At 45.2% G+C, this 13,140-nt stretch overlaps 1 protein-coding gene across 1 annotated transcript; it reads right to left on the bottom strand.

Moving 5' to 3' along the window:
- On the bottom strand, positions 1 to 7,615 carry LOC5515570 (KAT8 regulatory NSL complex subunit 2). Its single transcript, XM_032385306.2, has 8 exons — positions 7,471 to 7,615; positions 6,977 to 7,202; positions 6,578 to 6,819; positions 4,638 to 4,749; positions 4,212 to 4,378; positions 3,910 to 4,122; positions 3,011 to 3,200; positions 1 to 1,453 (listed from the first exon to the last, which is right to left on the bottom strand). The coding sequence occupies exons 1-8, from the start codon at positions 7,478 to 7,480 to the stop codon at positions 634 to 636; spliced, it is 1,980 nt and encodes a 659-aa protein (XP_032241197.1). The 5' UTR covers positions 7,481 to 7,615; the 3' UTR covers positions 1 to 633.
- Between the last annotated feature and the right edge of the window lie 5,525 nt (positions 7,616 to 13,140).

The following is a 13,140-nucleotide window of genomic DNA, read 5'->3' on the forward strand; positions in this document are numbered from 1 at the left end:
TTGAAAAGCACAAAAATTTAATGAAGGTAGTTGAGATTTACATAGATATTATCCCTCACATAATGGAGACTTTTTATAATAGTTCATTCATAAAGCCTAGATTTCAACAGTTTACTATATTATTCTCTTAGAAGAGTGCAAAGCTTGAACAGTGTTAGAGGTACATAATAGAACGCAAAAATTTATTAGTCACCTTAAGTAAAAAGCTTTAAATTCTCCTATATTTCAGGTTCATTTTGACAGAACGACACACGAAGGCCTCAAAGTCCACCATGTAAAATAACAAATGAATACAACGAGATAGGGCGAGGCCGATGACAACAGTCTCACAGTTTCTACCGAGAAGTCCCTTGACACAGGTGCACGAGAATCCAAGAAAGCTCTGCTGTCAATTACTTTGCTTTACGTCTTCTTCTCACTCGAAGATATCCCTCGGAGCCCTAGAATCCATGCTGAAACAAGCTAAAGTGTAACTTGTTTTACCTAGCGTGTTCGTTGTTCCCTAAGACATGTCCTCGAGGCTCATTCGAGGCATTCTTTGCATCATCTACCTCCATATTCGTATCATCAGTCGAGGCTGTAGCGCTGGCATCATGTGGTTCAGTGGTTGGTTCGCGTATCATTGGAACGTCCTCAAACGTTTTGTTGTCTACTTGTGTTATTCTCGAGGAAGTCTGGATTTGTGACGTCTGAGGAGTTCTTTGAAGGCTGGTTTGTGTTCAGTGCGGTCGGGAAGCGATCAAGAGCAGTAGTATCTACCGCCGCAGTATTGCACCCAGGTGTTGGCCCCGCTGAGCTTCTCGTATTAGAATCGCTTGTATCCATAGGGCTAATGGCGTCTAACACGGTATTTGAACCATTTGTATTCATGGGGCTTTTCGTCTCCGATGCTTTAGTAGCAGCTTGCGACACGGTAGAACTGCAGACAGGGGGGTTATCCTTAGTAGCTTCCGATACGCTAGTTGATGACGCGGACACTGATGTAACTGAAGTGGTGACGTTCTCGCCATTCTTTGTGGATATGACGCTTGGTATGACCGAAGATCCGCTACAAACTGCTACCAGACTTGCTTCTAGCAGTGTTGGAGAAATATTTTGTATTCCAGGGGAAAACTCCACAGACGCGGGACTCAGGACATCTTTAGGTGCGGGCTGAAAAGATTGTATCCCACTCAGAGATGCCTCCTGCGTGGAGCAGGTAGACTCTTTCTCACCCGCATCACTGGACTGCTGATCTGGTAGATGATCAGGTTGTTGAGAAGGGAGAGGAGGCGGAGTCCCCTCTAACTTTGGTTGGGGAGGAGGAAGGAGTGCACTCGACTTCTCCTGCAGTGCCTTTGGTATCGGGATCTCCTTATCTTTGATCTGTGGTGATGTTATGATTGCATCAGTGCCAGGGAGGTCACTCAGTGGTTTTGCTTCTCTGTCTGCCTTCTGCTTTTCTATGCGTAACCTGAAAGACAAATGGAAATATGGAAATATGAAAAATGGGCGAAAAGCTATTATATTTGATATTCAAATCCGATCCGCACAAATGTATAAAACCAGACAGGAGGTATATTTGTTAAATTTAGCTCATATATTTCTTCTAAAATTTCCTTTAAAAGGGGGGGGAGGGGGGACTGGTCACTCTGTATGAACCGCTGTTAGTTAGCGGAACCTCGTGTTTAATTAAACCACCTTTACACTGGTTTTTAAAAGTGCTGGTGAAAATGCGGTTTTCTTTTGAAACCAGAAGGTCTGCATAGTTCCAAGATAACCAGTGCCTATTCTTTTGAAACCAGAAGGTCTGCATACTTCCAAGATTACCAGTGCCTATTCTTTTGAAACCAGAAGGTCTGCATAGTTCCAAGATTACCAGTGCCTATTCTTTTGAAACCACAAGGTCTGCATAGTTCCAAGATTACCAGTGCCTATTCTTTTGAAACCAGAAGGTCTGCATAGTTCCAAGATTACCAGTGCCTATTCTTTTGAAACCAGAAGGTCTGCATAGTTCCAAGATTACCAGTGCCTATTCTTTTGAAACCACAAGGTCTGCATAGTTCCAAGATTACCAGTGCCTATTCTTTTGAAACCACAAGGTCTGCATAGTTCCAAGATTACCAGTGCCTATTCTTTTGAAACCAGAAGGTCTGCATAGTTCCAAGATTACCAGTGCCTATTCTTTTAAAACCACAAGGTCTGCATAGTTCCAAGATTACCCGTGCCTATTCTTTTAAAACCAGAAGGTCTGCATAGTTCCAAGATTACCCGTGCCTATTCTTTTAAAACCACAAGGTCTGCATACTTCCAAGATAACCAGTGCCTATTCTTTTGAAACCAGAAGGTCTGCATAGTTCCAAGATAACCAGTGCCTATTCTTTTGAAACCAGAAGGTCTGCATAGTTCCAAGATAACCAGTGCCTATTCTTTTGAAACCAGAAGGTCTGCATAGTTCCAAGATTACCAGTGCCTATTCTTTTGAAACCACAAGGTCTGCATAGTTCCAAGATTACCAGTGCCTATTCTTTTGAAACCAGAAGGTCTGCATAGTTTCAAGATTACCAGTGCCTATTCTTTTGAAACCAGGTTTGCATAGTTCCAAGATAACCAGTGCCTATTCTTTTGAAACCAGAAGGTCTGCATAGTTCCAAGATTACCAGTGCCTATTCTTTTGAAACCACAAGGTCTGCATAGTTCCAAGATTACCAGTGCCTATTCTTTTGAAACCACAAGGTCTGCATAGTTCCAAGATTACCAGTGCCTATTCTTTTGAAACCAGAAGGTCTGCATAGTTTCAAGATTACCAGTGCCTATTCTTTTGAAACCAGGTTTGCATAGTTCCAAGATAACCAGTGCCTATTCTTTTGAAACCAGAAGGTCTGCATAGTTCCAAGATTACCAGTGCCTATTCTTTTGAAACCAGAAGGTCTGCATACTTCCAAGATTGCCAGTGCCTATTCTTTTGAAACCAGAAGGTCTGCATAGTAACAAAGCATTGTTTTACTTAATATTCTTCCATAAAACTCACCAATCCCTGTCCTTAGCATCTTGCAGGTCCTTTTCCACGTTGGTTCTGATTGGTTGTTCTGGTAAAGTCACATGTAGTCGACACATGGTGTGGGGGTATATTTTAGGCACGTTATGACTACATGGTTCTCCATCTCCCGACAAGAAAGAACAGCCCTGGAAAAGTAACTGCTGAGGATCGTGGATAATGTCTAGACAAATTGTCAAGAAAACCTCACAATACAAGGAAGGTACACACAAAAGTTCTGATAACCAACCTATAGTAGCTAGGAGCTAACCAACCAAATCATAGTTAGGAGTATTTGATGATTTGCAAAAGCAATAAAATCTGTGTGGCAAGACTTTTTAGCGCCCGCAAATGTAATAATTACCTGCAATTGTAATAGACCTGCAGATGTAATAAGGTTTTACCCGCAATTGTAAGAAACCGGCAAATGGTATAAGGTTATGAATGAAATAGAAAAGTTACTTTCAGTCAGGCGCCATTAATAATTCAAACAGATTCGAGGGATTAAAGAACTCAACTATTTTTCGAAAATATTTATAAACTTAATTCTAAAATATTTTAAAAAGTTCACGAAATAGTTGTAATGTCATCTACCAAGGTCAAATAAATAAGAATGTTCATTATGTTTTTTTCTCTTTATTCTGACTTTGAAAACTGCAATGCCAAGATGTTTTTGAGAGGAAGCTCCACCGTATTTAATAATGACTTAAGTTACATCTTTTCAATGCCTGGGGAATTAGGCTTTATTTACTGAGCTAGTAAGGACAGTTTTCGAGCTAGAGGTTGCTTGTTTCTTTCCACTAAAACACAAAAAAAGACAAGCGTAAAAGATAGCTTTTGTTGTACAGTATGTAAAGCATTGCAGGATAACCACATCCAGAAGAAAAGGATACGTTTCATACAAAACTTTGTCATAGGCAGTACTTTCTCACAACAGCGTATACCCACAACACTATGGGTACATTGATTTGCAGTTGGATTGTGATGCCGGACACTAAAGCCCTGCCTCTTCTCTTTAGCCTGCTTGTGCAATAGAGCTTCAGTGCCATGCTTCCTACGTGTACGGAGGGGGCCAAGGATTTCTGTGGGGCTCAAAAGGCACTCCCCTGTGACAGAGAGAGAATAATAAATGGCTTTCGCTAATGTGCACAGTGAATTTAAAGGAAACAAAAACTCTAGTTGATAAGAAATTTACCTGTCTCTTCATCTTCCTCTGCCTGAATGAGCTGGTAATACTTGCGCCTCTTTTCCTGGAGGACGTGTATAAGCCTAGTGTACTGGCCTACATAAAGGGTCTTCAACTGAACCATTTTGTCACAGCATGAGCGTATAGCCTCATCTACAGTCCATACTCCAGCATGTCTAAATGAACCAATCAATAAACACGTTTACTATGTCACAATCAGAAATTAAATACATGTATTAATGTGATAAATACTTATTGTTTACTGCACTGGTTACTTCTACAAGATTGGTCAGGATTTTGGCCAGGAAGTTCAGTCAGCTAATTACATAATCTTTTATTTCACTCCTTCTAATAGCACCACTACTTGGCGAATGACCAACAGCACTGCATTTGCAAAATGGGCTATTGTATTCAAAAGGTTAAATGTAAAATCACCTCAGAATGTCTCCATCGTCACTATCCACAGATTCTGCATCACTATCTACGTCTCCGTGCCAGGCACTGTCCACCTTAAGACTCCCTTCCATCCCACCTGCCACGTCCTCATCTAGATCACAATCATGACTTAAAACATGGCAAACACACGCTCTTACCTAATATATACCAGGGCTTTAGAGAAAGAATATAAACCATAGAGAAATTAGTGAATTCTTTCTGCAGTGATCCCCCTAATAGCTCACAAATTACCTTGGCCATGTTGATATTGCAGTGATTAAATTAATTCTTGTATTTGTACTTTATTTGTTATTTGTATTTGTATTTGTAGTTTATTCTTGGATAATGACCCTGTACAGGCCCTCAAATGATCCCCAGCCCACAAATGATCCCAGCCACAAATGACCCCAAAAAACAACATAGCAGGCCCGCAAATGATCCCGTAATAATTTACAGAATGGAATGCAGAATGAAGTGTTTGACTCTATGCCAGATAAAAAAGAACACTTTGTTTTCTTTCGAAAAAAGGAAATAATACATTTAAAAAATGAAATGACATTGAAAAAATTAAGCAATATATTTTCTCTTAGCTCTCTGTATTTATATGGGAAGACTAGAATTGCTATCACAATAATCTATGATAAATTTATGCTGGATTTAGTATGTTTTTAGCAACCGGGATACAGGATTTCTAGAAAAACACATGCGGAATTCAATTCAATATTAGCTTACAACAAGAGAGTATTATGATCATAATCTCTTGCTTACAAATATACTTCTAACTTGTTTTAAATTCTCTGACTTCATGGATCATATATATTTTATAAAAGCACAAGATTATTGTTCCTCAAGAGATTCTTACTTGTGAGGATATGAGGAAAAATTACATATCAGATAACAGGATCAATGGAAAAGTTATTTTTAAACAGTTACATGTGACAAGTAGAGACTTGGGGGCAGATAAAAAGGGGATACTGTTGACATTATCGTGTTTTAGTGTTTATTTCTTTATCTTTTTATTTATAATCATTGTATTTTTAAGGAATATCAACGCAATTTTCTAACAAAAACGTAAAAATAAATATGATATTTTCACCTTCTTTGGAAACACAATGAAATATGAAAATGCATATCAAGTACATTATGTTCAATTTTAAACTAAATCAAGGGAACACAGCAATTGTTTTTTTTTCTGTTTTTAAACACAAGATTTAGATTATTAGTAATCACCCCACAACTAAAGTATATTTAATGATGTGTTGATTAAATTAACGATCAAATCATAATATAATTTTGTGTAAAGTTTAAAATAGTTCAGAGAAAAGCTGATGTTAAAATGATTTTATTAGAATTGGAATCATAGCAGATTATAGAAGATGGTCAATAACGTGTATGTAATAAGCGCAGGAGCTTAACAATGTTCTTGCATTTGTCAGAAAAATAAACAAGTTAGAAGTATATTTGTAAGCAAGGGATTATGATCACAATACTCTCTTGTTGTAAACTAATATTGGAATGGATTCCGCATGTGTTTTTCATAGGTTATTGTGATAGAAGTCTAGTCTTTCCACATAAATACAGAGAGTTAAGAAAAACAGAAATATATTGCCTTTTTTAAATACAAATGTATAAATTCCATCCATTTGAAATTGTTTTCCAGAAAGAAAGTGTTCTTTTATCTAGCATAGAGTCAAGCACTTCATTCCGTGTTCCATTCCGTAAATTATTACGGGATCATTTGCAGGCCTGCTATATTGTTTTTTAGGGTTCATTTGTGGGCCGGGATCATTTGCTGGCCTGCTACGTTGTTTTTAGGGCTCATTTGTGGGCCGGGATCATTTGCTGGCCTGTACGACCCTGTATACTGCATATTCATATTATACTATCTGGACTTTTTCCAGGTCTCAATATTTAATTGTTTTTATTTTTCTAAGGCATACCTGATGAGTTTTTCTCAGTGGCACCATCATCATCCTCCTCTTCATCATCATCATCATCTTGGCTTTGAGGCTCATCTGTACTCTTAGCACTGGACAAATGCCGCCACCTTTTGGCTGGGGCACGGTTGTAGTCCTCGCCATAATCACCCTCTCCCTCTTGTCTTTGTTTACGCTGACGTCGCTTCCTTCTCTTTTCCACAGCTCTGCGCAGTACAGCTTTGCGTGTGTGTATTATACAATAGCTGAAGTTGAATATATTCAAATTACATGGGAGTTGTACATTTTTCATAACAGGGTTGGATTTTTTCCAAATCATCCAAGCTCAAAGATAAAAAAAAAATAAACAAAAGGGCTATGTTATTCAGGTTATACTGTGTTTTTTTATATTGTTGTAAATACCTTTTTTCTTTGTCGGGGAGTTTAGGCGCGGGGTTAGTGCACCTCTTTCCATTAGATTTCGCTAGAAAATCACAGGGCTTGAATGGGCTAGCTTTGTCTTCCAGAATGTGCTTGTGACAGAAGTCGAATCCTTTTAGTTTTTCAAGAGAGCAAACTCTCTGTGAATAGCAGCAAAGGTTGCTTGACTTCTGTGTTTCATTTTGTCCTACTTCTCGCTCAATTTTCCCTACATCAGAGAAAATAAGACGTTTTTAAAACTATACAAAAAGCCCTGTTTTTCCACGTGTAAAATTTCGATAAAAGTTAATCCCGGACCGGAGTACTGTGATATCCGGGGTCGTACGTAGCATAATTAAATATAACAATCAAATAACAAGTTATCGACTGCAACGTTAAAAACACGTTTCTGTTATTACTAAAACGCAAGTAATATATCGTTAGATAATCCGAAAAGATACTAAATAGCACTTGAATAACAGACCAGAACCACATACCTTCGGCCATTTTGTAAATCGACGCTTCATGGCATTACCACAGGAAACCCATTACATTGTTGGACCATCACAAAATGTTTTCTCGGTTTGGCTGTGGTATCATACAGGAGGAAAATTCACATATATATTTTTTGCGCGTGTCACAGCCCGGGGTGGGGATTTGAACACTCTAAAATACTTGACCTTTTATGGTCTGTAAAAAAAAGCGCAACGGAATGTAGCTGTGTGAAAGACCGTCGATCTAAACCCCTACAACTTATATCAATAATTTAATTGTGAATATGATCAAATGTGCAAAAAAATATCACAATCAGCCTAACAATAAATTACAGAAAAGATATACTGACTGTTGTCAGAGGGGGGGGGGGGGGACTGGGTGATTTGAGTGAAACCTCCCTGGGGGCCGCGGTGGGCCCCGCGGCGCCCCCCAGCCCGTTTCCCGTGGCCATATCAAGCAGATAAAGGATCGCGTAGATTAGCAATAATTAGCAATCATTAATCTACGGCGGGCGGGGTTCGCGTAGATAAAAAATTAGCAATAGTGAAGAGCGATTCGAGTGAAACCTCCCTGGGGGCCGCCGCGGGGCTCGCCGCGTCCCCCAGCCCTTTTTCCGTGGCCTGGGGCATACCGTCTGGGGGGCTTGGTGCCCCCGTTTTTCATATGCCCTAGGGCATACCCAAGGCCTAGGGTATGCCGTCTGGGGGCCTCGTGGGAGAGGGGTGTGTTATAGGGGTCGCTAAAAGCATTTGCTTCAAGGGGATGGCGGCGCGTGCCCGTTTTCGGTAGCGCTAGGCGCTGGGGGAGGCGAGGGGGGAGCCTAGCGCTAACGATAACAGGGTGGCTGGCCCCCCTTGGGTGGTACATGTGGGAACCCAGCTATGCTGAGCAGGGCGTGTCGCACGCGCAACGCAGTCGATTCTCACACACTATACGCCCATTTAGACCTATCTTTGGTTTGGCTATGAGAGGTCAAAACCTGTGTCAGTGGCTCACGATTGGGGGCTTAGTTCATTGCGGGAGAGGTTGCATCTATGAGAATTGCAAGATACATCGCGCTAGGTTGAGGAAGGGCGCAATCGAACCTCGTCTCTGTAGAAAGTGTGGCGTGGGGACCCAGTCCGAGGTTCGGCTTTGCGAGGCCTGCGGTAATAACCCTGTAAAACACAAGCTCGTTTACAAAGATCAGCGGGCTCGAAGGGTATTCCCTTTCGTCCAAGCGGAGCTGAGAGGTCGCTTTAGGCAGTAGCATCTCCATCTCCGTCTCCAGGCACGTCGAAACTTTAGTGACACGTTACTCAGAGAGTATACCCACTAGGAAGGACGCTTACATAGAAGAAATTCTCGATGACATGCCTGATGGTAAGGCACCTGATGTGTTAGCAGGGGTGGTGCAGAACATTCTCGACGCGGTCATCCCCGAGGATGTCAAGCGCACGCTGCTCGTGCCGCTCGTACCGGCGAAAGCGCGAGAGGCGCCCAAGGAGGAAGTCTGGCGCGAGTTCGACCCTTTGCTGAAGCAAAAGGGCCCAGAAAAGCTGAAGTCCGAGATGACGATTGGCAAAGCAGTAACCCACTCGCGGTTTGTTTCGCCGGATGCAAGCTCCTTCGAGTACTGCGCACGTAATAGGCGCTGTGCCAGCCAGCGATGGAAAGACTCGGCGAAAGCTTGGCTCCTGTGGTGCCCTGGCTCAGCCCGTCGGACCTCCACCCCGTGGTCTGTTAGGAGCTTTGTGGTAGCACCCTTGAACTCCGTGCCGTCATCAACCATGAGGACTTTAGGCCATGTGAAAGGTCCCTCTTCGTAGATATCAGCGAGTTCGCGGGAGACAGCGGCCGCGTTCTTCGTCCTCAGTGGGCGGGCGGCTTTATATCGTGAAGCAACGTCAACGACAGTCAGGGCATACTTGTACCCGCCGTCGGTTGGCAAGAATAGTAGGTCCGACTGGTGGATAAGGTTCGGTGTCTGCTCCGAGAAATGGGCGTATGTAGTCGGAGGAGGGGGTGTCTGTGTGTAGCCCCCGACGGGGGGCGAGCTTACCCACTTGCGCACTCGATCTATGGAGGCTGAGCCCTTGGGAAGTTTGGCATGCAGAGCGGTCACTCCCTGGAAGCCACCTCTGACGTAGTATATAGGACGAAGGAACGCATCGAGTTCTTCGTCGGACATGCGCTTCGCCGCCATTACGTGTCGGCAATGTACTGCAACAGGTGTATCAGTCTCCAACAGGCGGTTGCTGTCTGGGTAGTGCCGAGGCGGTCTTTCTGAGGTCGGTAGGCCCTCGGAGAACGACATTGGCGAATCTCTTAACGCACTCCCTGTCTGCGCGCCACAACTCGAGGCTTCGGTTAGCATTGTCACCAAAGCTACATAATCCACCCATCGACACCTTCGGTTTCATCGACTTGTCTCGCTTAGCAGCGGCTGCTACCTCGTGCATAGCACTCCACAACCGGTCTGCAATCATCTTATACGTATACGTATACGTATACGCGCAGTATGGAAAAAGGCCGCCTAGATCTAAATCACAGCAAGCGGCTAGCTGTGTAGCCGATGGCGAGAGCGCCGGCGCAAATGTACGACAACTCGGCGTTTTTCTGCGTTTTGCTGGGGATGTAGTAGTCGGACAGAGCCCGCATCGACTCCAAGGATTGTTTTGGTCGGGTCTGGTTGTAGAGTTTGAGCGCGTAGTCAGTGTCGGAGAAGTTTTGCTTTGCGAGTGCCCCTCTCTCGCGACTTTGCGCTTGCCAACCAAGGATTTTTTGGCGCCGCTGTTGGTAGCGTCCATAGTCTCGTTGGTATTTCTCGAGGGCCTTGTCGTGCCTCTCCTTCTCAGCTAAGGCAGGGCTCTCATCGTTCGACAGGAACTTTGCGAGGTAGTTGCAACCAACGAATGCAGTCGCGTTTAGGACGGCGCCACCAACCAAAATTGCGATGGAGGCCATCGAGTAATGTGTGATGCTGTTGTACGTGAACACGAGTCTAATACGTGGCCTACACAAGACTACATGGGCAGGATCTTCTGCCTACTAGCTTGGTCGTAAGCTTCAGGAAGCTGTCTGCCAGGGCGTCTGTAGTCCGGCTGGCTAGAGCGGTCTCGTATCTCTTCTCGTACTTCTTCACCTCCTCGGCGCTCATGCGTTTGACGTTGTCGTGAGTCAGGGCCTTGCCTACCATTTCTCTGACTTCCCCGAGGCTACAAGAATCGCGAGTTTCTCCCTCGCGTCTGTTATCTCAGTTTGATTACCTCCGGTAGCTGGCTGCTTTGAGCAGTTCAAGGACTCGATATCTGCGGCGCCCCCCTCAAGACTCTCGAAGTATTCGTGGCTTATCATGGTACACGTGTGTGATCAATGCGTTTTCGTGAGCGGTGATTTACTGCAGTTACCGTTCAACTAGGGCGATGGTATAAGGGTGACGCAAGCAAAACTCTAACTTCGAGAACCTTTTTGTCTTGAGGGCCTTCATGTACTCTTTCATCTTCTCTTCTGAGAGCTCCGCGCCGTAGTCATGCAGGATAGCTTTCATGTCCGCCTTGCTCGGGGTATAGAAGACCACCAAGGTCGCGATGTTCTCACGGAACGGCTTCGTGATGCTGGTGAGCTGCTGCGTGATCACCCACACGCTAATACCCACGTGGCGCGCGCTGAGCGCCAAGTTGAGTATGATCAGCGTATTAGTGCCTTCGAAGACAGCGGAGACAAACCTCAGCAGTACGTCGATCTGACCCGCCTCAGGTGTGACGACAAACAGACGATCGTCGCCCTCGCCGAAGCCTTCGTATGTTTTGTTGTAGACAAAGGTAGGGCACACGAGTACGATGTAGTCAAACTTGCCCCGGAAAGGGCCGCGCAGCCGGTCCACTACGAATCGGGTCTGCCCGCATGACGTCGGGCCCACGATGAGAGCGTTAAATGGGATGTTTTTCGGGTTCATACTGTACTACTGTGCTCAGTATTGTATGGACTCTAGCTGTCCGTTCATAAGGTTCATTTGGGCGTGGCCACCACAAACACGTGACAGTTTACGGTACCCGTGCCGCTTACCGTGCGTTTTATCTCGAGATGCACACCGTCGCGGGTGTTGACCAATCGGAGACCGCCCCCATGGATAGCATTGTCGTCGGTCGTTCGAAGGTCGATCCACAGAGCAAACTTGTTATCGCCATAGAACGACTCGGGGCTGACACTAGGCGCTCCGCTTCCACTGACGAACCGCCTTTTCGCCTCCCTCCAGAAATCCGTGGGGCGTAGTCCCTGGCTGAAGACCTTGTTTGGCATGCCGTCGATTGTAACGCGGACGCTCTTGATGTCGGGGTACACGAACTTCTCAGAGTCGCGAGCCGCTGCCGTGTATGGCTCCACAAAGAGGAGCAACAGACCACTCATAGACCTTCGCGGCAGGTTGACACTCTCGTTGATTATGCTGTCCGTCCCTTTGCTAATCACGAAGGTCTTGTGGAGGTTTACTTGCTCGTAGAAGAACGTTGTGCCGTTTTGGTAGGCGGCGGCTGCAGACCGGGAGAGGTTGTCGTCCCTCAGGCTTTAGTATTCCAGCTCTAGATTTTTGATGCCGTAGGATAATTTGGTAGCATCACTTCCGACGACCACCTGATCAACCGTTGCGAGCGTGATCTCGAAGAGCAGTGCCTCGGAGAGCGCCCAGTACGTCGTGGTCCGTCAGCAGGGAATGGTCTAGCGGGATGGTGTACTTCGCCCCGTGGGCGGCGTTTATAGCGTTCTCCTTGGCGTTACTAGTCGCTTTATCGCCAGCCTTGGAGCGAAGCTTGCGCATGTTTTCTGACTGTATGCCCTGCTCCAGGCGGTTCTCTCTCTCGACCTTGGACAGGTAAAGCTCCTCATACGTCTTGAAGACATCGTAGCGGTTGGTGTCCTGGAGCGTTTCTCCTGCAAACGTGATTTTCAGGCGGCTCACAAGATTTCGGCCGACGTTGTTCACGACGGTATTATTCGCTTGGCCTGAGATGGAGAGATCGAAACCGACCCTCAAGGAGCCAGGCACAAGCGTGACACCTTCCGATAGCTTTGGAACCGCCACATATAGCGTCTCGCCGGGGGAAGCCGTCGACGGGTTGAGAGTGACCCGGTGAACAGTTCTCTCGGCTTTCAACCCCAGAGGAGTTCTGGGTGTTCGTTGGGGGTCAAGTTTATCGCTGACTGACATTCCTAGTAGTATGAAGTCACGTGATCATGGATGATGTTGACGTTGACATTGACGATACCTTGCCGGGTGCGTCCGCCGAAGACAGGGACGACGAGACGCACCTTATCCCGTTTGATTCCGACTATGGGGAGTCTATCCCAATGACGAGCACGTCATCGCGGGGGGCCCGGACGCAAACGACCGCTAAAACCTCGTTCACCACAGAGGGTGCAGCAACAAGACTCGGTCTCCAGTCCCTCAGGGAGAAATACCCAGACTTTAACGAGAATCTGATATGGTTCTAGTCAGACCAGAGGGGAAAGACGCTAATACAGCTTCGCAACCTCAAAAAGGAGGTTAGACTAAACCAAGACAACTGTTCAATAAGAACGGAGGCGTTCGACAGGACGTTGCGAAGCTTAAAGGCTTCTAGCTGGCGATGGGGTCTGTGGCACAGATAGACGCGGTCATCAAGGAGAACACAGAACGAGTCCAAGAGCTGCAAGGG

This window comes from Nematostella vectensis, chromosome 2 (genome assembly GCF_932526225.1).
Source record: "Nematostella vectensis chromosome 2, jaNemVect1.1, whole genome shotgun sequence".
Lineage (NCBI taxonomy): Eukaryota > Metazoa > Cnidaria > Anthozoa > Actiniaria > Edwardsiidae > Nematostella > Nematostella vectensis.